The 22,484-nt window shown below is 32.3% G+C and overlaps 6 protein-coding genes and 1 non-coding gene across 10 annotated transcripts; 6 read left to right on the forward strand and 1 right to left on the reverse strand.

Moving 5' to 3' along the window:
• The first annotated feature begins 67 nt into the window (after positions 1–67).
• On the forward strand, positions 68–2,485 carry LOC114881737 (NEDD4 family-interacting protein 1-like). Its single transcript, XM_029198593.2, has 6 exons — positions 68–260; positions 691–840; positions 901–1,041; positions 1,147–1,270; positions 1,339–1,524; positions 1,602–2,485. Exons 1-6 carry the CDS (start codon positions 234–236, stop codon positions 1,703–1,705), a joined length of 732 nt encoding a protein of 243 aa, XP_029054426.1. The 5' UTR covers positions 68–233; the 3' UTR covers positions 1,706–2,485.
• Positions 2,486–2,677: 192 nt separating this feature from the next.
• On the forward strand, positions 2,678–2,749 carry Trnaq-cug. Its single transcript has one exon. It is a non-coding gene; the product is annotated as a tRNA-Gln (tRNA).
• LOC114882241 (peptidyl-prolyl cis-trans isomerase D) lies at positions 2,734–6,060 on the forward strand. Of its 2 annotated transcripts, none has more exons than XM_029199131.2 (6): positions 2,734–3,094; positions 3,221–3,358; positions 3,434–3,732; positions 3,807–3,941; positions 4,034–4,270; positions 4,337–6,060. In XM_029199131.2, exons 1-6 carry the CDS (start codon positions 3,010–3,012, stop codon positions 4,553–4,555), a joined length of 1,113 nt encoding a protein of 370 aa, XP_029054964.1. In that variant the 5' UTR covers positions 2,734–3,009; the 3' UTR covers positions 4,556–6,060. The 2 variants fall into 2 exon arrangements, with proteins under 2 accessions (XP_029054964.1, XP_029054962.1); XM_029199129.2 differs by having other exon boundaries at positions 2,736–3,094; positions 4,016–4,270.
• Positions 6,061–6,285: 225 nt separating this feature from the next.
• Positions 6,286–11,180, reverse strand: LOC114882239 (centrosomal protein of 97 kDa). 2 transcript variants are annotated; one of them, XM_046287422.1, is made up of 13 exons: positions 11,006–11,180; positions 10,604–10,755; positions 10,276–10,434; positions 10,104–10,205; positions 9,818–10,014; positions 9,473–9,556; positions 9,074–9,369; positions 8,824–8,916; positions 8,125–8,325; positions 7,459–8,064; positions 7,260–7,392; positions 6,964–7,183; positions 6,286–6,885 (listed from the first exon to the last, which is right to left on the reverse strand). In XM_046287422.1, exons 1-13 carry the CDS (start codon positions 11,016–11,018, stop codon positions 6,301–6,303), a joined length of 2,841 nt encoding a protein of 946 aa, XP_046143378.1. In that variant the 5' UTR covers positions 11,019–11,180; the 3' UTR covers positions 6,286–6,300. The 2 variants fall into 2 exon arrangements, with proteins under 2 accessions (XP_046143378.1, XP_029054957.2); XM_029199124.2 differs by lacking the exon at positions 8,824–8,916 and having other exon boundaries at positions 11,006–11,176.
• Positions 11,181–11,379: 199 nt separating this feature from the next.
• On the forward strand, positions 11,380–17,052 carry LOC114882251 (probable RNA-binding protein EIF1AD). Of its 2 annotated transcripts, none has more exons than XM_029199139.2 (3): positions 11,380–11,520; positions 15,628–15,903; positions 15,976–17,052. In XM_029199139.2, the coding sequence occupies exons 2-3, from the start codon at positions 15,637–15,639 to the stop codon at positions 16,162–16,164; spliced, it is 456 nt and encodes a 151-aa protein (XP_029054972.1). In that variant the 5' UTR covers positions 11,380–11,520; positions 15,628–15,636; the 3' UTR covers positions 16,165–17,052. The 2 variants fall into 2 exon arrangements, with proteins under 2 accessions (XP_029054972.1, XP_029054971.1); XM_029199138.2 differs by having other exon boundaries at positions 11,381–11,520; positions 15,615–15,903.
• LOC114882231 (DNA polymerase subunit gamma-1, mitochondrial) lies at positions 11,527–15,440 on the forward strand. Its single transcript, XM_029199112.2, has one exon. It carries the CDS (start codon positions 11,634–11,636, stop codon positions 15,438–15,440), a length of 3,807 nt encoding a protein of 1,268 aa, XP_029054945.2. The 5' UTR covers positions 11,527–11,633.
• Positions 17,053–17,133: 81 nt separating the features above from the next.
• LOC123988212 (neuropeptides capa receptor-like) lies at positions 17,134–21,903 on the forward strand. The gene is made up of 6 exons (XM_046287424.1): positions 17,134–18,510; positions 20,242–20,332; positions 20,431–20,630; positions 20,715–20,966; positions 21,088–21,412; positions 21,495–21,903. Exons 1-6 carry the CDS (start codon positions 18,222–18,224, stop codon positions 21,736–21,738), a joined length of 1,401 nt encoding a protein of 466 aa, XP_046143380.1. The 5' UTR covers positions 17,134–18,221; the 3' UTR covers positions 21,739–21,903.
• Positions 21,904–22,484: the final 581 nt, after the last annotated feature.

The raw sequence follows: 22,484 nt of genomic DNA on the forward strand, positions 1-22,484 counted from the left end.
TATATATTAGTAAAAAAAAGGGAATATTAATCATTTTAACAAAAGTAAATATAATAGACGTAAGCGTATCAACAAATCTATGGTAACGGCGATACAGCCCTGCCAGCTGTCAGCCATCGATTGTAAGAACTTTTGCTGCCTTACAAAGCAGCGTTACGTACAAAAACAGTATTTTTCGTTTCCCGCAGGAAATCAAAATAATTTACTCACACTTCATACATATTTGACCAAGAATGGACAGTAATATACGGTACAATATGGTATGTTTCGAAAACGATGCAGAGCATGATAAATATGTTTTATGCGCGATGTTTTAAAAGCAATACTGAACAGTTCATTATCTGTCTTTAACTGCCAAAATGTCTTTCATTAAGTGAATACATTTGATATATTTTAAACAATATTGTTAAGTACTGTATTATGAACTGTGCATGACTATCGATACATACAAGTCGATAAAAACATTGTCATTAGTAATAGTCATTTGTTTCTTACAGGAAATTTAATATTCAAACTTGATTAATATATAAGCAGTCTTTACTTTTTTATATTTTTTTAATTTTCTTAATAATAAAGACTAATTAAGCAAAGTATATTTTAATAGTAACAAAAGTATAAGATATCTTCATATGATTCAAATTTCTAGTCAATGATAAATATTAGAGATGAGTAATAATGATTCAATTTTAGCCTTCACAAATGAACAGTGATTCAAATGGAGAACCATCATCTCAGAATGAGATATCGGCATTAACAGTAGCAGTACCAGTTGCAAGAACTGATGGGATTAATCATTCAGGAAGCATTGCTGCAGCTCAGACTTCACTTGAAAGTCGAATGGTATGATAAAAATTGTTGTACATTTTAAAGTTTTTAATATTAACAGAAGTGTAATTATAGGCTGATGGAGAAGAAATACCACCTCCAAAGGCAGACTTTTCAGCTCCTCCACCTTATGAAGTAGCTACAAAATTACCTAGTTATGAGGAAGTTCAACGTGAAAAAACTTTACAAGGAGAACCCTATCCTCAAATACACATGGTGATTTGATATACTTGTATCTATAGGATATCATAGGATAATGTTTAATAACAATGCAGTTATCATAGAAAATTAATATTACACAATAAAATAATGTTTTTGTAGCCTGGCAATATCAGAACACCACAACAACCTTTGACCATTCTGGCTATTGATACTGAAGCTGCAGAAGGAGATCCAGAAAGTGGTTTACTTGGTACTGATTTCATGTTCTTTACTGCATTTTTGGGTAAGTTAACTTATGTATTTAATTGTTTTGCATAATGTCTTGTATAATAAAACATTTGTCTGTTACAGTTGCATTTCTATTTAATTGGATTGGATTTTTGTTGTTGATGTGCTTCTGTCACACAATTGCATCTCGATATGGGGCATTATCCGGTTTTGGCTTATCTTTGACAAAATGGACATTGATTGTTAAACATTCCACTGATCTTGCATCACGCGAAAATTCATGGCTGTGGTGGTTGATAATGGGATTTGGTTTGTATTTTATTGTCTGTTGTTTTGCATATCCAATATTGCTACATATATTAAGGTATGATGTGTTTGTATTTCAGGTGTTTTAATTTGTGCACGAGCAATTGTTCAATATTTGAACATTAAACGCGGATGGAGATTATTACCTGGAAGTGCTCAGGAACGTTTACTCTTTTTTTATTAAACTATTAAATCTGCACCTTTATCTAACTTGGCTTTAGAACAAACAGCATTTCTATTTGAGGTTGTATTTGTATAATATATAATCTACACCCTCTGAAAATATTACTTTATATTGGCTATATATTACTCTATTATTAGAAGAGAAGTTATTAAAACCATCGAGACTATTTGCCAAATTTGCTTATTATCGCGAAAAACGTGGCAGATTAAAAAACAGAATAAGATAACTTTTGCACATAACAGTTTTATGTGTTATTATCACATAGATGAAATAAAATTTTTATTGCTCAAATAATTGAACAATGCTTTAATGTGAAATATCATTTATGCATTTGTTCATCTAAATATGAATTGCTTGATATGTGACATGTATAAGTTTATTACTTATAAAATTGGTGTTGCGAATACAAAAATTTATTAAAAATTAATCATGTAATCACTGTCCTAAAACAGATAATGAACTATGAAAGTTCTTATAGTGATATTGTGTAATACATTCTAGTGTTAGATAAGCTTTTAGAATTTTGATTATATACGATCTGTGTACTGATCATCTGAATTGCTTATTTGTATATTACTATGATTTATAGAGGAAATTCTTACTGAATTTAAAAATAGAAATTAATCATATAAAATATATGTATGTATGTGTGTGCATATATGTATATATATACACATACATAAATGTATAGAAACATTATTACAAAACTGTACGCATTATATGTTACACTGTCAAAAAACATCATTGTTATATACTTATTACAACAATATAAAAAGTTAATCTGTGTCTCATATTTTTTATCCGTAACGAAGTAAATACATTGATTTTAACGTTATTTGTTCATTTGTTACTTTTATCATGTTCATAAAAATTACTTAGAAAGTTAAAGATATATAAATTAAAAGTTTTAAATAAATAAATTTTATAATTTTTGTTCTATATGTAAGATATCATTAAACATGCAGTTTAGCAGGTCCCATGGTGTAATGGTTAGCACTCTGGACTCTGAATCCAGCGATCCGAGTTCAAATCTCGGTGGGACCTTTGTGTTTTTTTTTACTGTTACAGGTCAAAATTAAACACCTTTTGCTAAAAGATTACGTAATGTTTTCAGCTCATTTTGTAACAAAAAATTTGTTAAATACGTTGTTTAGAATTGTGATAAATAAATTGTTGAAAATTTATAAATTGAAGTGATGTGGTCGTGAGATGGCAGCATTACTGATATATATATAGTATAACAAAGTGGTTAAGACAAAATTTAAAAATAATTTTTTTATATATGGATATATATTAAATAAAATATGGAAGATTCGTCAAAGAATGCGGCCGATAGTTTACAAAATAATCCTATTATTTTTATGGATATAGCAATTGAATCAGAAAAAGGTAATACATAAGTGTTGCAAGCATAAAAGCATATGACTCAACTTTTAACAGTGTTGTGTATTACTGTTCCTTTAAATTTCCTTTCATTAGAATATTAAAAATAATTTATATGGTACTGTAATACAGTTGGAAGAGTTGTGATAGAACTTTTTAAAGATGTTGTACCTCGAACATCAGAGAATTTTCGTGCATTATGTACTGGAGAAAAAGGCATTGGAATCAATGGTAAAAAGTTACATTACAAAGGATCAATATTCCATAAAGGTATAATGAAGAACATTAATATTCCATATGTAGGAAATTATATACTTAATAACTAAAGAACACTGTATGGTTTAGTGTTACCACAGTTTATGATCCAAGGTGGAGATATAATAAATTTTGATGGAACAAGTGGAGAAAGTATATACGGTGCTCAGTTTGAGGATGAAAATTTTAAACTTTGTCACTCTTCAGGAGGACTCCTTAGCATGGTTAATGAAGGTTATCCAAACAGCAACAGTTCTCAGTTCATTATTACCATTTCAGCTAGCACTCATTTAGACGGAACCAATGTAGTATTTGGAAAAGTTTTGAAAGGAATGGGTGTAATATTAGAGATTTCTCAAGTTGAAACAATGAAAGATGCACCAGTTCGGGTACATATACAATTTACATTTATTTTCATTGTAAATATTGTTTATTAATAGATATTTCAATAATTTGGTTATAGAAAGTACATATAATGGATTGTGGTGAATTAAAACAAGGTCAGGACTGGGGACTAAATGAGAGTGATGGAACAGAAGATATTTTTACTCCATGGCCTGAAGATTGGAATTATTATGCAGATATTAAAGGACTTGATGTAAATATTCATTTATAGAAATATATTTTTCTGTAAGAGTCAGTTTTCTAATGGATATTTATGATTATTTATAGTACAAGTATATGATACAGGTTATTATGAAGATAAAAGATTCGGGAAATCATTATTTTTTACAAAAACATTATGTAGATGCAGGCAGGAAATATAAGAAAGCATTACGCTACTACAAGTGGATGATGAGGACTGTAGATGTGCCAGATCCTTCTGATCAACTAATAGTGAATGTTAAAGTGACACTACTGCTTAATCTTGCTGCTGTTAAATTGAAAGAAAAAAACCATCGTGATGTTCTAAAATTATGTACAGAGGTAAAATTTAATTACACATTCTATAAAAGGAGATTGGACTGATATTTAATAGTATTTTATATTTAGGTCTTACAGATAAATAAGAACAACAGTAAAGCATTATTTCGTAGAAGTCAAGCATATATGGGTTTAAATGAATATGATTTAGGCTTAGCAGATTTAAAACAAGCATTGTTGGAATCTCCTAATAACAAGGATATTTTACAAGAAATGGACAAGGTAAAGAATGTAATGAAAAAATATTTAGCTATTGAAAGAGCTTCTTGTCAAAGAATGTTTAAGTAAAAACAAATAATTTTATAATAAAGTTTGTAAATACAATGAAATTTTATATACATATTTTTTTAATTAAAATTAATATAAATTAAAATCATTTTTACATAAAATAGCGATTATATTTAATAAATACTGTAAGTTATTTACATACTATAATGTATTGCATACTTTTGTAAATATCATTTGGTAAGATTTCTAAAACTGTTTAAAAATCGTTTCTTACACGGAAAAAAAGAGCATGAAATTTAAACACATAAATAAATCATATTTTTATTCATATTTATTTTAATAGCATTCGTTTTATTTAAGCATATTTATATTTTCTTGATAATAATTTCCATGTAAGATGCATAAAATTAAATAAAAACGTAGCATATAACATTGGAATTGTGTGCCGAAAATACTATTCTTAATTTTATTATTTTAAACATATGATCTTAAACATATACTTATTTTATTAAAAGCTAAAAGGAACATATGAAGCATGCTTGTATCACATTAAATACTCATTCTATGTAATAAATTTTATCTGTTTCCAATTTTTTTTATATTTAACTACTTTTTATCATATTTCGAAATTGTGTTTCCTAATATAAAATATTAATGTACTAAGATAAACAGTACATATAGAAGTCAATCACATAAAATTAAAATATTATTATAAACAACTATTTACCGTATCATTTATTTATTGAACACTTATATCAAGTTCTTAACAATTCTGAGCGTCAAAATATCTTATATAATATCGCGATAAAGATGTATCACACAAAATAAATATTACTTTAATGAGAGCTCACATATTCAGATTCTTTCATTGCATTAGTATTCTAAAAGCAACAATTTATAATGATGTAAATACTTTAAATAAGAAAACTTAAAAGGTATACACATATGCAGAAAAGTCATTAAATGCAATTTTTTGTCATAATTGTATTTATCTCTTAATAACATTGTATATTTATGTAACAAGTTTTAGTTAGTATCTACAGTAATTAATGTAGAAGCATAAGCAGTGACTAGATTAAAAATTCTCATCAAGATTAACTATCTTTGGGTCAATGCCAGTTTTCACTGAAGTGTACGCTTTTTAATAAACATAAAAATAAATACATAAAATCAATAATTATCTTTATAATATTATTCAGTACACTTTAAACGAAAATTAAGAAGGAATGCATACACATACTGAAGGTTTTTTATAAATCACTTCAATTAGAGAATTTACGAGTATTAAAACTCGTGGTGTCAAATGTACAGTTCATCTGTACAGTAATATTTTTCTTACAATCTTTTAAAGAAGGAGCAAAGCTTTTTACGATATACAATGTTACTAATACACATTTTATACATCGATCAAATTTTCCGAAACCAGATATATGGACGGACAAATTTCTGAATTGCTTCAATAACCACAGTATATAGTAAAACAATGTAATGACATGATTTTTAAAAAAATGTTATCTATACCTGTTTTTCCGTAATAAATAATGTGAGATGTTTTTGAGTTCTAATGGAAGTATCTAATTTTTCTATCGTGAATCGTGTAAAACATGCGACTAAAAGCACTTAAATGTTATTTAAGGCTACCGTCTGAATTTATGTACAGAAAATACTTTTAGTTACAAATGTATTAATTTTACTCGTGAACAGAAACACTATTCACTGGAATTTATATTCATTTTTCATTGTTTCAGTTCTCCTAATTTTGCGCCTTCATTTTTTTTATTATCGTTTTTAGATGTTCTCTCAGATTAATGTTGTTCATTTTCAATTTCTTCTCCACTATTTTCTTTTTCAAGATTTGTGCAACTTTCTGTTGTAATTTCTGTTTCAATTAAATTGTGCAATTCCTTATATAATGTTTCTTCACAAACTTCACCATTTAGAGCAGCATTATCAATTATATCATATTCATCTTTCGTATCATGTTCTACTATCTCCTTGAAATCAGGTTCTATAATTTCTTCACAACTTTTGAACATATCAGGATGTTCATTTGAATTCAATATTTCAGGATTTTCATTCGAATTTAAAATGTCAGTATTAACTTCATCATCTGTCGTATCCGTAGACTGAGAGACTTTTTTTAACACACTGTCAATCAAATTAGATGCAAAACTTTTATTTTCATTTCCTTCATGAATAGTCTGATGAATTGGTAAAGTCTGCGGTCTATGTGGCCGTGCGTACGGAAATGTGTTTTCTTCGCCTGCTGGGGTATGAACAGCAGATATCTCAGTTTGAGTCGCGACACCGTTATCGACTAGATTTGGTTTAGGTTGCATACTTGACATGCATCGTTTTATTTCTGACATAGAATCTTGTAATTGTTGCACCTAAACGCGTATCAGTTTCTTAAGGACTACTCAGTATATTAAGATTGTTAGGTTAGAAAAACATAAATGATATTTTACCTGAGTATGCAACAAATTACATGTTTGCGCTAAATTAGTTACAACATCTACGTTTTGTGCAATGTTTTCATTATCATTGCCTGCAGAATCTCGATTAGCAGCAGGCTGAAGACTAACAACTTTTTTCCATAATGCGTTAATTGCTTGCATTTGCAATAATTGTAGTTTATGTTCACTTTCTAAAGCAGTTCTAGTAGCTTCCATGTCAGTAGACAATTTCCTAGAAGAATAAATGTTGAAGCATACTACAAACAAAGAATACACTATTCTTATTTTATAACAATATAGAAACATACTGAATATATTTATTTGTTCTTATCATTTCAATAGTTTTCAGTATATTGGTTGCTTTTTTATTAAGATTTCTAGTATGATATCCTCTCCACATTCTTTGAATGCATATTGCTGCTTTCTCTGCTTCATCTTGATCTATTTTAAAAATAAAAAATTGTTATTTTTGAGAAAATAACTTCATCTTTTTAAAGAAATTCTTACCTTTGTTACTATCTTCTTGTCTTCTTTGAATCGCTCTATGTCGAATACCGTCTAATTTTGCTTGACACATTTCACTATCTTCATCACTGCTCTGAGTAGCATTATCTGCATCTACGTCTCCACTTTTTTTTACCATACTACTCTTTATTCTGTCATTTGCACTTTTTGGCCTTTGTATGGTTCTGCCTAAATTCGGTGAGTTTTTTGTAGGTCGTTTTGCAGGCAATGTTTTACTTTGAACATAATTATTAATTTTCACGCTATGGGGACACTTAATACTACTACTTGTGATAATGGGTTTAGCAATATTTGGTTTTCCGATACTGCAGTTTGTTGCAGAATTACTTTTTACAAGTGCATTTGCTTTCACAGCGCTAAGATTCGTTTTTGCCATTGGATTTACTGTATTTATTATAGGAATAACTTTGCCATCTCCATCAGAAGTGGATTTACTGGGCACTGTAACTTGGCAAGGTGATGTTAATTTACTTGGTGGAGTTTTTGCTAGAACACGTGAAAGACCAGAAGGTGGGCGAAAATCTGGACTCATTAGAGATTCTGGAACTGGTACTAATTTCGTTGCGGCTTGAAGGGGGCTAGATGTTTCTGTAAAACAAATTTTTATGGATCCCTTAGAAACGAAATTCAATTATATTTGTGGCTCACCTTCTATATCTTGTGGAACAGAAGCGTTTAATGCTTTATTGTTTAAAGTACCGCTAAGCATATTTGGATCTAAACTCTGAGTCATTAATGACTCATGATCTTCATTTAACAAAGTGTGACATGAAGAAACCATAGCATCAGTGTGACAACTAGATATCATTCTATCTGGAGACCTTATTCTTAATGAATTTCTTGTTGTACCTAATTAAATATCAAAGATTTTATATATTTGTAGTTGATTTCATGTATCATCATGTACTGGATTATACTTATATTTGTTAGGATTAGCCTCACTAGCACAAGCATGCAAATGATATGTGATCAAAGGCTAGAAAACAATACAAGAATTGTGAACTATGTGAAATATATTTCCAAATCGTCAAATGCTAATTTGCTAACCAAATCTTCTAATCAGCATCATTATCATAACACTGCTTGTTTTCATTCTCCAAAGTCATTTGCGCTATAAGCTTAAAAACGCAATTACTTAAAAAACGTACTACATACTAGGCACAAGAGAATATAAACATGTGTATTAATCCAAGAAAATTTCTTCGTAATATATCTCCTATGTTACTAAAATAATTTTTATTTTTAAATTCTTCTAAAATATAAATGATATCGATCTTAGATTTTTACACACGTTTATTACGCAATTATAGGCCATGTATGATAAATTCTCATTCTGACTTTGGATACCTTTACAAGGTGTATGGCACACACAGTACTTTGCTTCATAAAATTTTGGTGACTGTAAGCATTTATCTTCATAGTATGTCAACATTGGCGCAACTAGAGAAAACACATTACGTCTAAGAAATATAAGATGCATGACGACTGGAAAGTGTACATCACTACTAGTCCACTTGTACAATTATAAGAGGAAAATTCGATGTCGTTTATCATACTTGCAGTAATGACCAAAGGTGAAGGATTAATCGAAACTCACTGGTACGTCTAGGAGAACTTGTCCTGTTATGACTAAGTCTACGCCTAGCGGCCGGAGAAGGACTCATTCCGACGCTACTTAAGCTGTGCACACTTCCAGTATCACTTTGTTGATTTAATTGTTGTTGATGATGTTGTGCTTTACTTAAAATCAGCCTAAGCTTCCTGTCAGTTTCATTTTCTAGGGATTCACCAGAAAGAGGGCAGACAGATGCTAAATATTGTGCAAGCAGTGCATGTTCACCGACCCGAAATTGTCTACCGCGTCCCTGAGAATACAACCACTCTGCCTTCAAGCTGAGTGGCCATTATTTTAAATAAATTTTGATTTTTTAAACCAATACAGTCCTATATTACATATATAAATGAAATAACTATAATATTGTCAAAGAAGACCCACCTTTCAATAGGATCAACAGGATAGCCATCAATTGATTTCAAGCTCATACACCAATTGATAACAAAAGGACGATAGTCAAAACCACTATAAGCTATTTGTTAAGAAGCTATAGCTGTAATTCTGCAGTTAGTACTAATATCTTTTTTTTTATAACTAGCTTTCTAAAAGCACATTTTATTGATAAAAATTAACTCTAAGAATGTGATGACATTAAAAGTAACAATGATTCATCACATATATTTTTTGCTATATTGTAAAAAATAGATTTTTAAAATATATTACTAATCTGTCTCTAACATCTAACTGAAGAGATGAACATAAATTATACAATTATGAAAAGGATACATACTGTTAACTGTCATACTAACACACGGATTATTAGCAATTGAAAAATTTACTAAATTTTTTAAATTAGCTAAATGTGACATTTCATTTAAATCAGTAATGTTATTATTAGCTAATGTAAATGTTTCTAGAGATGTGGGTAAATAGCGTTCACATTGTCTCAATGTTATTATGCGATTGTTATGTAAAAAAAGTTCCTAAAACAATAGTTAATACGATTATGATTTGAAACAAAATTATGGTTGCTTGTTAGTATACAGATTTGAAATTAAATTATAGATGTTACCTTCAAGTTCTGTAGATATGAAATGTCCGAAACATGGCTAATACTATTTTCAGACAAATCCAAATGCTCCAATTTAGTATTTGTGTGTAAATGTTCAATAGACTACAAAACACAAGATTACAAAAAATTAATAGTTCAATTATATCAATATAAAAAACTACATTAACTATACCTTTATATTGTTACCAGCTAGGCACAATGTTTGCAAATTTATCATATTCTTTATACCTTCTATAGTCAATATACCATTATTTGCTAAATTAAGAGTTACAAGATTATGTAACTTTGATACTCCATACATACGCAACAACTGGTTCCTTACTATTGAGAGCTGAAATGATATATTTATGTGTTTTTAAGTAAACATTTATTTGCTGTATCAAAACATGTTAGAATGTTAAAAGAAAACAATGTAAAATAGCAAATATAATATTAATAGAGTATCATAATGTATGCAAGAAAAGATTGTAAGCTCTATTATATGAATACAAAATCATTACCTTAGTAATCCTGTGGTAAGAATCAAGATTATCGAGGCGTTGAAGTTCATTATCGTCTATGATCAATGTATTGATACTTGCATCTGACGGACAACGGGAAAGTTTCTTTAGACCTTGACCACTTAAATCGAGTGTGTCGCACACTAAAGATTCTAAATGAATAAAAAATTTCATTGTCATTAATGTTTAATGAAATTCGCGGATGTTTGCGTATAAAATGTGATAGAAAATGTCAAATCTGGCAAGTAAGAGGATCGCAATAAAATTGCATTGTTTTTACGTGTATACTAATTACATTACTGTAGCAATAAAAAATTAAATTGTGTCGGAAACATCTGGAACATTTGTATCAACATATTTTGCTTAGAAATGACATAATATAAATATAAAATTTTCACTAACCCGTTGAAGCCATGATGAACACAACAAACTGGTAGACGCTACGAAGATGTCGTCGTGATCAGGATACATATGGATATATATAGGATTTATCATAAAATAGGTGCTAGATATTTGTAAAATATGTTATTTTATTCAAAATATTAGCTTAGTTTTACAATTTGTATGTAAAAACAATAAAACAAGATACTCTTTCTAATAGTAAATATATACATAATATTCATACAATAAAAGTACTTAACATTAATGTTTTTCAAGTCTGTTAAAATATTCTGTAACTAAATACAATTTTTAAACATTATTAACATTAAATACTAAAATACTTGTATGCATTATACAAATTTTTTCATTACGGTAGCAAGAATTTTTACATGCAATTTTAAAATTGCGCGTTCAGAAACTTAATATGGCGATGAAAAAGTTTGAAATGTTTGAGATATTAGGTCCTGAATTTTGCCAGATTTATTAATTTATACCAAATCTTTATTACTTTTCTGGCTTAAATTTATACATAATAGGTAAGGTTTTATTCAATATTAATAATAAATTTTTAAATGATTTCATAATAGTAAAGTCACGTGTTGAGTCATGTTGTGAAATTGTAAAAGGGTTTATATTAAGGAGATTAATAATGAAACGTAATTTAATTAATATTTCTAATAAACAAAAATATCCTCTTTTAAATCGTAATCTTAAAAACAATTACTACAAGCAATGCACATGGAAAATTGTTCACTCTAAAAGATGTGGTTCTGGTCTAACCTTAAAGAATATGCATAAATCGAATGAAGATTTAGAAAATGATGTTAACGAACAAAATGATTCTAAAATTTCAAATTCGGTTTTACACGTTTCATCCAATAAAAGTCAGGTTTATATAGAACAAAAGGATTTGTCTCATATACCTAAAAATTTTGAACAAAGTTTCTACAACATTGTATACCCTCTACATAAGAGCAAGAATAATAATTACGACGAGATGAATATTTCTGTAAAAAATAAAACGGTACAAAAAGGAAATAGTAATGAAAATCTAGGAACTGGTGCTAATACAAGAATTAATGAAAGTCTGGAAACTGATGCTAATACAAGGATTAATGAAAACTTGGAAACTGATGCTAATACAAGGATTAACGAAATTAACATACAAATGCTTCCAAAATCATTGCACAAGCAAATATTCAAGTCTTCCTATAAGCAAGAAAAATTATCAGAGGAAGAAGTACAAACTATAAAACAGAATTTAAGTTTGTATGGAATAAATGTTGAAGATGCAAATAGATTACCAGAGGTAGACATTAAATTACCTGATTTAGAAGGAGATGATATAGAGCAACACTTTTATAATATTGCAGAGGCACAAATTAAACCTTACGTAAACATTATAGAGAAGATAATGAAAAATATTCCTAAAATGCCAACTGAGTGGGTGTTACACGAAGGATGGACCAGATATACTCCTAATGGAGTAGAATTTGTAGATTATCCATTAGAAGATGGTATTATTTTTGATGTGGAAGTTTGTATGAAAGAAGGACATTTACCAACACTTGCAACTGCAGTAACTAGTGAAGCATGGTATGGTTGGGTGTCAAAGTCATTAACAGATGGTACAAGTAGAAATTTTGAAGGTAAACAGTTTACTATGGATGAGCTTATTCCAATTGAAAGTACACCTGAAGAACATGGGAAAAAATTGAGTACTTACCATAGAAAACCAAAAATTGTAGTAAGTCACAATGTATCATTTGATAGATGTAAGATTAAGGAACAGTATTGGTTGAAAAGTACAGGATTAAGGTTTATAGATACAATGTCTCTTCATATATGTGTAGGTGGAATCAATAGTTATCAAAGATCAATTTTGAATTCTAAAAAAGATACAGAAGAAAAATGTAATTTGCTTATGCAAACTTCATTAAACAGTTTGGCAGAAGTTCACAAATTTTATTGTGGTAGTGAACTAAACAAGGAATTTAGAGATATATTTGTAGATGGGACTTTGGCAGAAATCAAACAAGACTTTAATACTCTGATGACTTATTGTGCAAATGATGTAATTGCTACTCACAAAGTATTGGTTCACTTATTTCCACTTTTTACAAGCAGATTTCCTCATCCTGTTACATTAGCAGGAATGTTAGAGCTTAGTACGGCATATCTACCCATAAATTCAAATTGGCAAAGGTACATAAATGAATCAGAATCTGTTTTTGAAGATCTAAACTATGAGACCAAGTTTATTCTTTCTAAAAGGGCTAATGCTGTTTGCGAATTAATGCACAATGATAAATATAAGGAAGATTTGTGGATGTGGAGTGAAGATTGGAGCACACAGGAACTCAAAGTAAAGGGACAGTATTCAAAACTAAAGAAGAGTTGTAAAGTACAAAGTACAGCAAATGAAGAGATGAATTCTCAAAAGCATTTAACAAAGGCTGAAGAAGAGGAAGAAGAAGATAAAGAAGATCCTTTGGAGAAAGAATTTGCATATCTAAAAGACACAAGAAAATTTTTTCCTGCAAAATTACCACATATGCCTGGATATCCAGCATGGTACAGAGCACTTTGTTCTAAAAAAAGTGACGTAAATTGGTTGCCAGGTCCCCAGAATATAAGTACATCTATGAAAATTGCTCCAAAACTTCTGAATCTGACATGGGAGCATTATCCTTTACATTATATCAAAGACAAAGGTTGGGGTATTTTAGTACCATATAGTAATGATTTAAATATCGAAACTAAAGTGCCTTTAAAACAACTGTTAAAACAGTGTTCTCTACCACAGATAGAAAATGAATCTGATGGAAACGAATATACGATGTCAAATCTCAATGAAGATGTTACAAATGAATTGCACAAAACTGAGTTCTGGCGCAACAAGAAAAAGAAGCCTCAAGTCGAATTGCAAAACATTTATAAAGGTAGTGCACTTTGGTGCAACGTGGATATAGATAATTGTTGTTACTTTCTGAAATTGCCACATAAAAACGGCGCAAATTATAACGTTGGTAATCCTCTTGCTAAAGATTTTCTGACCAAGTTTTCTGAACATGTACTTGCCGGTTTGGACGCGAGTGCTGCAGATATATTAAAAAACTCTAGAATGGTATCTTACTGGAGGAACAACAGGGACAGAATTATGTCACAGTTTACGGTATGGTTTGAAAATCATTATTTACCAGACAGTGTTAAAATTACAAAGAAATCAATGAATTACGGCGCAATTATACCGTTGTTAGTTGTTTGTGGAACCCTGACCAGGCGAGCCGTAGATGCTACATGGATAACTGCTTCCAACGCCCACGCCGAACGTGTCGGTTCTGAATTACGAGCCATAATACAGGCTCCACCGGGATACAATATCGTTGGCGCAGACGTGGACAGTCAAGAACTATGGATTTCATCGATAATAGGAGACGCTCACTATAAGAAGATCCATGGAGCTACGCCCTTCGGTTGGATGACCCTGATGGGTACCAAGTCCAACGAAACGGATATGCACAGCGTCACTGCCAAAGCCGTTGGAATATCCAGGAGTCAGGCTAAGATCATTAATTACGCTAGGATCTATGGTTCTGGTCAAAAGTTTGCGGAAACACTTTTGAAACAGTTCAATCCTTGCATGACGAACGCGGAGGCTGCATCTAAATCTCGAAAAATGTTTACCATGACTAAAGGGAAGAAGATCTATCGGCTGAAGCCGGAATTCTTAAACGAACTACTCGACAAAGAGTATACGTTTTTTCAGGCGTATCAAATATCCAAAATGTACGGTAAAACTGTACTGGATATGTTTGAGAAACCTAAATGGGTAGGTGGTTCAGAGTCGGCCATGTTCAACAGGCTGGAGGAAATAGCAGAGAGCCCTTCTCCTGTTACTCCGTTCTTGGATTCTCGATTGACCCGTGCATTGGAGGGTCACACGAACAACGAGAAATATTTACCGACCAAAGTAAATTGGGTCGTTCAGAGTGGAGCAGTTGATTTCTTGCATTTAATGTTGGTCTCGATGAAGTGGCTGATGAAGGATAACATAAGGTTTTGTATGTCGTTCCACGACGAGGTGCGATACATGGTACAGTCTCGTTATAAATACAACGCCGCTCTTGCTATGCATGTAACTAATCTCTTAACAAGGTCTTTCTGCGCTTCGCGACTCGGCATGAAAGATCTCCCCATGTCGGTAGCATTCTTCGCTTCCGTGGAAGTAGACACCGTGTTGCGTAAAGAATCTGAAAATGATTGTATTACACCGTCCAATCCGCATGGTTTGAAAAATGGCTATGAAATTCCCGTTGGGGAAAGTTTGGACGTTTGGAAGGCTATAGAAAAGTCGGGAGGAACTTTAAGATCAGGATATAAAAAGACCACCTGCAAGATTGTGTCCAAGCAAAAAAATAAGCCAAAGGAGGCATCAGTATCGGGTAAAATTTAATGACTTTTGATCCTTTGTGACAAAATGTTGAAGAGGAACATGTCACTGACTATAATGATCTTTATAGCAAGGATAATAATATTTATCTAAAATAACACGCGTCATTTACTTTAATATGTTCCCAAAGATATTAGAAACGAGACATTGAAAATAGTATTATTTTTTTTTTCTAAGTTTTAATTTACAGATAAAAAAAATGTCAAAAGCAACAAAACGTAAGCATGTCGTTAAAGAAATCCAAGACTTGAGTGTTCCTACCGAATCGCAATCTATTGTGCGAATAATTGAATCGCGGGGTAATAATTTACACGAAGTCGAAGATGCTGCTAGGAATCAATACCTGGTGTCAATGCCGACGAAGTTTAGAAGAAATATTTGGGTGAAACGAGGCGATTTCGTGCTGGTAGAACCAATATCGGAAGGAGATAAAGTGAAGGCGGAAATCGTTAAGATTCTAACACGAGTACGTTCTTTTGTTAAGTTGTATTACCTAGTGTCTGTAAGTTAATTAACGTAACGTTGTCTTATTTATTAGGAGCATAAAAGATGGTATCGCGAACAGAATTGTTGGCCCCGTGAATTCGATGAAAGAATCAACTCCAAAGAAGCTGCCGAAGAACAAAACGAAGACGATCTTTTTGTAAATACTAATAGATTATCGCACAATTTGAATAGGATAGGTAATAAGGGTGATACTAGTTCCGACGAATCTGATTCTAGTTAATACATTTTTATATTTTATTATAAGAAATAAAAATGTTTGTTTGAATACAAACGGAGAGGGGAAGAAAATAGGAGCGTTCAATTTTATCGCCGATTCATTTTCATTTGGTTATTATGATTCATATTTTAATGACATTTAGAAAGAGAGCAAACATGTAACAACAATGATAAGAAGTTAAGAAAGAAGTTTATAACGTTACTTTTGTCATTAATCGTTGAAGTGCATTACTTTTTGACGAGTTACAAGTTTTGATTTATTGATTAGTATACACTTGTTAATAATGTTCAAAAGTGAAATATTTCATCGTAACAAAAGAGAAAAAGGGACAAATATTTCTTCGTTTAACGGACTTGAACATTATCGCGGCATTTATCGTTGCATTGTCTCTGATTAATCTTATCGGTTAGTATGATTTCTGCAATGCGATATATATCCCATCTTCTGTTGACCAGTTGCTACTACTACTGTGAAAAACTGGTAATAAATTTCTCCTGTTTTTTTTATTTATTTATTTTAAGATTACTGTCCAGAATTAGATACTTTATTTTCTTAGTCGTGTTTATCGAGATTTTTGCAACATATGCGAAGAATAGTGATAAAAAATCATTGTTAACGTCCTTGGAATCTTCATAAATTACACTTGTTCATTATACATTAAATCGTAAATGAAATTCGTTTTATGGAATCATGTTAATATAGATAAGAAAAAAATTCAGCGGTAAATACGTTTCTGCGTCATTTCTTCTGTGAAATGTATTTACGTGCAATTAGGGGAGAAAGGAATTCTTTGTTATTTTAAGGATGACTGCTTCTTAAAAAATCCAAATTATTTTATGCTTCTGTAGTTAAGCATTGTAAATAATATCAATAAACGAAATTTTTTTGTAACTCGTTTAAAAATTTAAACAATTATTTATACAGCGATGATTAGTAGAATATTGTACCGATAGTTTGAGCGAGTATGCTTCAAGCAAGCGTACGTTTCTGAATCGCGAGCATTATATTGAATTAGCGAACTAAATTTGAAACGCCCCGCTGGCAAGAAAGCCAGTAGCATGATAATCGAATGCACCAGAAACCTTAATACAATTGAATGACACGTTAGAACGATTCTTCGTCTTATCGGTGAAATCGGGAGATGAGGTTGTCGCGAGGACAGGTGCGCGCTGGTATCATTAAGAACGTTCAGTCATACTCTGCGATAGTCTCCTATCAACAACAAGCCGCTGATCTACCGTCTTCGAGACTATTTTCAAATTGATTACTGCGGTCTTTTTGAAATAAGGTGTAAATAAAAACCACGAAACAAATTGTATAGAAACGTGTCCGTGTTATCGCTAGAAGTTGTGATATTTTGTGCGAGTTTCATCGATGGTATCAATCAGTTAACCGTTTGACGCATTTCTTTTGTTGTGCGTTGTGAAAGATAAGAGAAGAAAAAAAATAAAGAAACCATCTCGCATCCTTGAAAAGAAACGAGATGTCGAGATGATTCGTATTATCGGGAAAGAAAGAAATGTGGAACCGTGGTGGAAGTTTAATCAGAGACGCGAAACTACGCTCGAGTCTGTTAACGTATTCACGGACGCGTTGCGAATTCAATTTTCCTTGAAATGGCAAAATCGAGGAGCCATCCGCTAGGAGAATCCACGACCGTCTTCGGACGGAGTGAATCCTAATAAAAACGTGCAGTGTATGCGCGTTGTCTCGTTGACCCGGTCCGAAGTAATTTCCTGTGGAATTGGCGAAGTTACATCGGGATTCGTATTCGCTCCCCTGTGGCCCATTAACGGATCTACGCGGAATCGTCTGTTGGCTCGACGTGGGTCTATCGAGTTGTCGGCTTACAGAATGCTTTGTTTACCCGCGATAATTGCTTCCACCGAGTATACAAACTCTTAAAATAGATTATCGTCGGATTTGAAGTGTCCTTACTGAACTGTATCACGTGCAAACACTTGTTTCGCGCGAATCCTTAAATGCACGACCATAGATTGCTATAATTACCCCTTCGAAGGAAGGATCTTTATATTTCGTTTTCAACGAGGACAGTCATTATGAACGACACGTCAAGCGACGATACGAACGATTTGCATGATTTCTGGAAGGACTGGGATGTGAAGAATCTAACGGAGGCTGAGTACCTCACCAAAGTATTGGGGCCCAAGTATCTGCCCATGAGGATGGTGATACCCCTAACGATCACGTACGTTGTGATATTTGTAACTGGTATATTTGGAAATATTGCCACGTGCACTGTAATCGTCAGGAATGCCTCGATGCAGACGGCCACCAACTACTACTTGTTCAGTCTGGCCATATCCGATCTTACTCTACTTATACTCGGTGAGTCAAAGTCCTGTTTGCATTCTATAATACATATAAATGCTGAATAAACGCATTAATCAGCATAAAATGTGTAACGATTGATCCAGATTTCATCGGTTCAGCGTTCTCTTCTGATAGCTAACAATAATTTATGAAAGAAAATAGAGATGATAAAGCTCGATGATCGTTTTAATAAAGATGAGCAGGTAATTTTTGTACAGACGTCGATTTGCACCAGTCATTAATTAGTTAATTGAAACTGGTAATTGATTAAAGGGATGATATGATATTGATAGCGTAAGGGAAAAATGATTCGATTCAATTAAACCCTTTCATCGCTAAATATTTTTGAAAATCGAACGTGATCTAACGTAAATAGCGAAGGAACATATTTCATTTCTACTTTCTTACATCGAAACTAGAAAGATAAAAGCTCTGAATTAATCTATGCCTTGTGTGTACATTAATGATCGTTATCTGTACAGTGGCTTCGTTTAGCGATCATAATTTGTTTTACTTTTTTTTTCAAGAATAAAATTCGCACACGACCATTGAAATCCCTCTGAAATTAAGAGATTTTGTACGATAAACACGATTTACGATTTGTATATATTTGAGCCTCGATTAAACGTCAAATCCACGAACAATCATGTTTTTCTATTTACGTAAATTACTCGAGAGTGTATCTGGTTCGAACAGTCAAAATTCGAGATCAAGATAACACGAGTCAATGATAAGAGGATCGTTTGTATATGTATGTACGATGGAATTTTAATGTTTCCTGAAGTATTTAGTATCCGTGAAAACCCAAGTTATTGAATCTGCCGTTGAAAACGTTCTTATATAAGGGCTTATTTCGGCAAACGTGAATGTATCCAATTAATTATACAGAAAGATCAGAATTTATAATTATACTTGGAATTTTTGTTTCATTTACATCGAGTGAATTTCTTTTTTACATAGATTCTCGGAATTGACGTCAAACTGTTATTATTTGAATAATCATTTGTTGACAGAATAATTGAACACAAATAAATAATATAAAAGCAGATATCGCGTGTCGATTATTATAAATAAATTAATAAATCTATAAAGCTTATATCCCAACGTATAATTGGGCCATTTCAGTTTGACGATTATACGCACATTAATATAGTTTTCCCTTTGTAGAGAGATTGAATTTTAGAAAATATCTTGAACGTGGGCTTTGTTCAAATTCAATTCAGTCATATTGCATCAAACGATTCAATTAACAAACGAGTGTTTATCTCGTTCCAGCAGCGTAGCTGGCATTAATAGAAAATAAATTCCGGTTCGACGATTGCGTTTGTTATACTGGTAAATTTTCTCGTTAATTTAAACGATTGAAAGAGTTTCTGTGAAATCAAATTTACAGGCAGCCATTGACGTAACCAGGAGCTTCCTTTAGTTTTAAATAGAAAAGTTTCTACTCCTTTTTTCAATCGCACAGTAAATATTCAAATTGTTCTGATACCTCGAGGTACAGTTTCTACTCGTTGTAATGTCAACGTGACGTTCACACGTTAATTATCTCGCAAGCTTAAGTCAGTCGTAAATCTACTTTCGGGAAAAATTATTCTGCGTATCATGAGGATGCTTGTGTGCTTCTTCGTTGAATCTGACGTCAATTGTACAATCGTCACAGATATAACTGAACATAAATTTCACTTAACGTAATCATTCTTGTGCAAGAATGATCGTTATCAATTTTTCTTCGATTATTTTCAGGATTACCCAACGAACTGAGCCTCTTTTGGCAGCAATACCCATGGGCTTTGGGGGTGAGTCTTTGCAAAATCAGGGCATACGTGTCGGAAATGTAAGCAACGTATTTTCAACTTTCAAGACAATATGTTTAGTTATTCTGGTCCATTCAACAAGAATTCTCTGATCTGAATTCTTGCCTCTCTTCTCTAGGTCATCTTACGTATCGGTTCTTACGATAGTGGCCTTCTCAATGGAAAGATATTTAGCCATTTGTCATCCGCTACGAGTCTACAGGATAAGTGGTCTCAAAAGACCGATACGTTTCATTTTGGCTGCATGGTCGATCGCATTGGTCTCAGCTATACCATTTGCGATCTACACGAAAGTGAATTTGGTCGAGTACCCACCAGGTTGTTAAACGTGGTTTTCTTACATTTATCACTCTCAAACGAGGCTTATTAAGAAACATTAAAAAACTATGGAATATTGTTTAGGTTCTGGAAATTATTCAGCTGATTCGGCAATATGCGCGATGCTTCTGCCATACATGCCTGATTTTCCTCTTTACGAGTTGAGCACCATCATCTTCTTCTTGATACCGATGCTCGTTATTCTTGTGGTGTACACGAGGATGGGTCTGAAGATCAGGAATAGCACGAAAGCCACCCTGAGCTCGGTGGTGGAGGGTGGGATCCATGGAGACTCGAAACAGGCTCAGTCCAGGAAATCTGTCATCAGAATGTTGAGTAAGTGGTCGAATCTATATTATTTTATCGTTCACTGTACATAGTCCAATTGTCACGGAATCGTTGGAATTCTTTTTATTTCCTGTATGAAACGTGTAGATCACAGCAATTTGTGTTACAGGTGCCGTAGTCATTTTGTTCTTCGTATGTTGGGCTCCGTTTCACGCTCAACGACTGCTGTACGTTTACGCGCAGGAGTCTGATTACTATCCCGACCTAAACGAGTGGTTGTACATTCTCAGTGGATGTCTCTACTACTTCAGTACGACTGTGAATCCCATTTTATATAATTTAATGAGCATGAGGTACCGGCACGCGTTCATACAAACGATTTGCTGCAAAACGAACAGCACAAGGAGAAAAAGCTGGACGACCAAACAGTCTCAGAAAAGTCATAGCAATTCAAATGGAAAAATACGCAATTCGAGCTTCAGGTGTTCCGTAAGGTATTATTATTACTGAAATGACACAAATGACGACAATGGTTTTCCAAGTGTCCATGACATTTGCATCATTTCTTTTTTCTAGGTACACTATCAGCCAAGCGAAAGAAATGTTTCGATTCACTGCCAGTCGAGAAAACGTAGACAAAGATGGGAATATGAACGATAACGTCTCTCGTAAATCTTACGTATTAAAGAAGGAAGACCCGACGTCTAAACCACTTCTCGATCGAATACATCCCACTGTACAGGAACAGAAAAGCAATACAAGTTCCACGTGTAACACGAAAACTGGCAACTCCATGTCTACGGCTAGCAGTTCTTTATAATTCACACAAAAGTTTAGCGTTTAGAGATTACTGTAAATAATTGTGAGTTAATCCATTATTGCACCCATTATTTATTTCCTGACAGAACGCATTGTATAGTTGTATCGTTTAAGTTAATTTTTACTCGATTACGAAGGCTATTTAATTAAAAATTTTAGCGGTTTTTTTGTTTCATTGTTTTATATGCATGTTTCATTATCTTGTGCAAGTATTCGAGAAATTTTTGTTTCATTCCTTTTCATTTCTTTGTCATCTGAACATGGTTACATGTAAAGACTCCCTACGGAGACAAATAAGAAGGAATTTTTATCGCGCGAAGTGCGAGCTGAATGGTTTTTAACATCCTTTTTATGACGGCAAAATGACCATTTGCAAAATGCAAATGGTTTTGCATCCTTTGGAAAGATCTTATTGATTTTTTTGATTACTTTTAAAGAGATTTTCTCGAAACTTAGAATCCTATATATAAGTAATATGAACCTATTCATCTTGTTTCATTGCAGTTTTTCAATCTCCTTCTATTTTATGCTCCTTTCGTCAGAGTTTGCAGACAGGCATACTGTTTCAAAGAACAGTCAATAAAAAGAGTGCAATTAAAACGTAACTTTGCGATGTTTCACGTTTCGACGGGTCGTATTCAGAATTATTAAAAACTTTAGAAAAATCATGCATCCAATCAAACTTTTCCAAGAATGTTGCATTGAAAAGTAAGTTTCTAATTGCTTTCTCTAAAGTTTCGAATACTG

This window comes from Osmia bicornis, chromosome 1 (genome assembly GCF_907164935.1).
Source record: "Osmia bicornis bicornis chromosome 1, iOsmBic2.1, whole genome shotgun sequence".
Taxonomy (NCBI): domain Eukaryota; kingdom Metazoa; phylum Arthropoda; class Insecta; order Hymenoptera; family Megachilidae; genus Osmia; species Osmia bicornis.

Excerpts from the sequence above, each read along its gene's own strand:
- LOC114881737 (XM_029198593.2), top strand. The coding sequence starts at position 234 with ATGGACAGTAATATACGGTACAATATG. Across the intron at positions 1,042-1,146 it reads CCTATCCTCAAATACACATG|CCTGGCAATATCAGAACACC; the intron begins GTGATTTGATAT and ends ATGTTTTTGTAG. Across the intron at positions 1,525-1,601 it reads GTGGTTGATAATGGGATTTG|GTGTTTTAATTTGTGCACGA; the intron begins GTTTGTATTTTA and ends TTTGTATTTCAG.
- LOC114882241 (XM_029199129.2), top strand. The coding sequence starts at position 3,010 with ATGGAAGATTCGTCAAAGAATGCGGCCGATAGTTTACAAAATAATCCT. Across the intron at positions 3,359-3,433 it reads AGGATCAATATTCCATAAAG|TGTTACCACAGTTTATGATC; the intron begins GTATAATGAAGA and ends TGTATGGTTTAG. Across the intron at positions 4,271-4,336 it reads TTCTAAAATTATGTACAGAG|GTCTTACAGATAAATAAGAA; the intron begins GTAAAATTTAAT and ends TTTTATATTTAG.
- LOC114882239 (XM_046287422.1), bottom strand. Across the intron at positions 9,370-9,472 it reads CCTGTTGATCCTATTGAAAG|CTTGAAGGCAGAGTGGTTGT; the intron begins GTGGGTCTTCTT and ends ATGGCCACTCAG. Across the intron at positions 8,326-8,823 it reads GTGCCATACACCTTGTAAAG|GTACAACAAGAAATTCATTA; the intron begins GTATCCAAAGTC and ends ATATTTAATTAG.
- LOC114882231 (XM_029199112.2), top strand. The coding sequence starts at position 11,634 with ATGAAACGTAATTTAATTAATATTTCTAATAAACAAAAATATCCTCTT.
- LOC114882251 (XM_029199139.2), top strand. The coding sequence starts at position 15,637 with ATGTCAAAAGCAACAAAACGTAAGCATGTCGTTAAAGAAATCCAAGAC. Across the intron at positions 15,904-15,975 it reads TCGTTAAGATTCTAACACGA|GAGCATAAAAGATGGTATCG; the intron begins GTACGTTCTTTT and ends CTTATTTATTAG.
- LOC123988212 (XM_046287424.1), top strand. The coding sequence starts at position 18,222 with ATGAACGACACGTCAAGCGACGATACGAACGATTTGCATGATTTCTGG. Across the intron at positions 18,511-20,241 it reads TCTTACTCTACTTATACTCG|GATTACCCAACGAACTGAGC; the intron begins GTGAGTCAAAGT and ends GATTATTTTCAG. Across the intron at positions 20,967-21,087 it reads ATCTGTCATCAGAATGTTGA|GTGCCGTAGTCATTTTGTTC; the intron begins GTAAGTGGTCGA and ends TTTGTGTTACAG.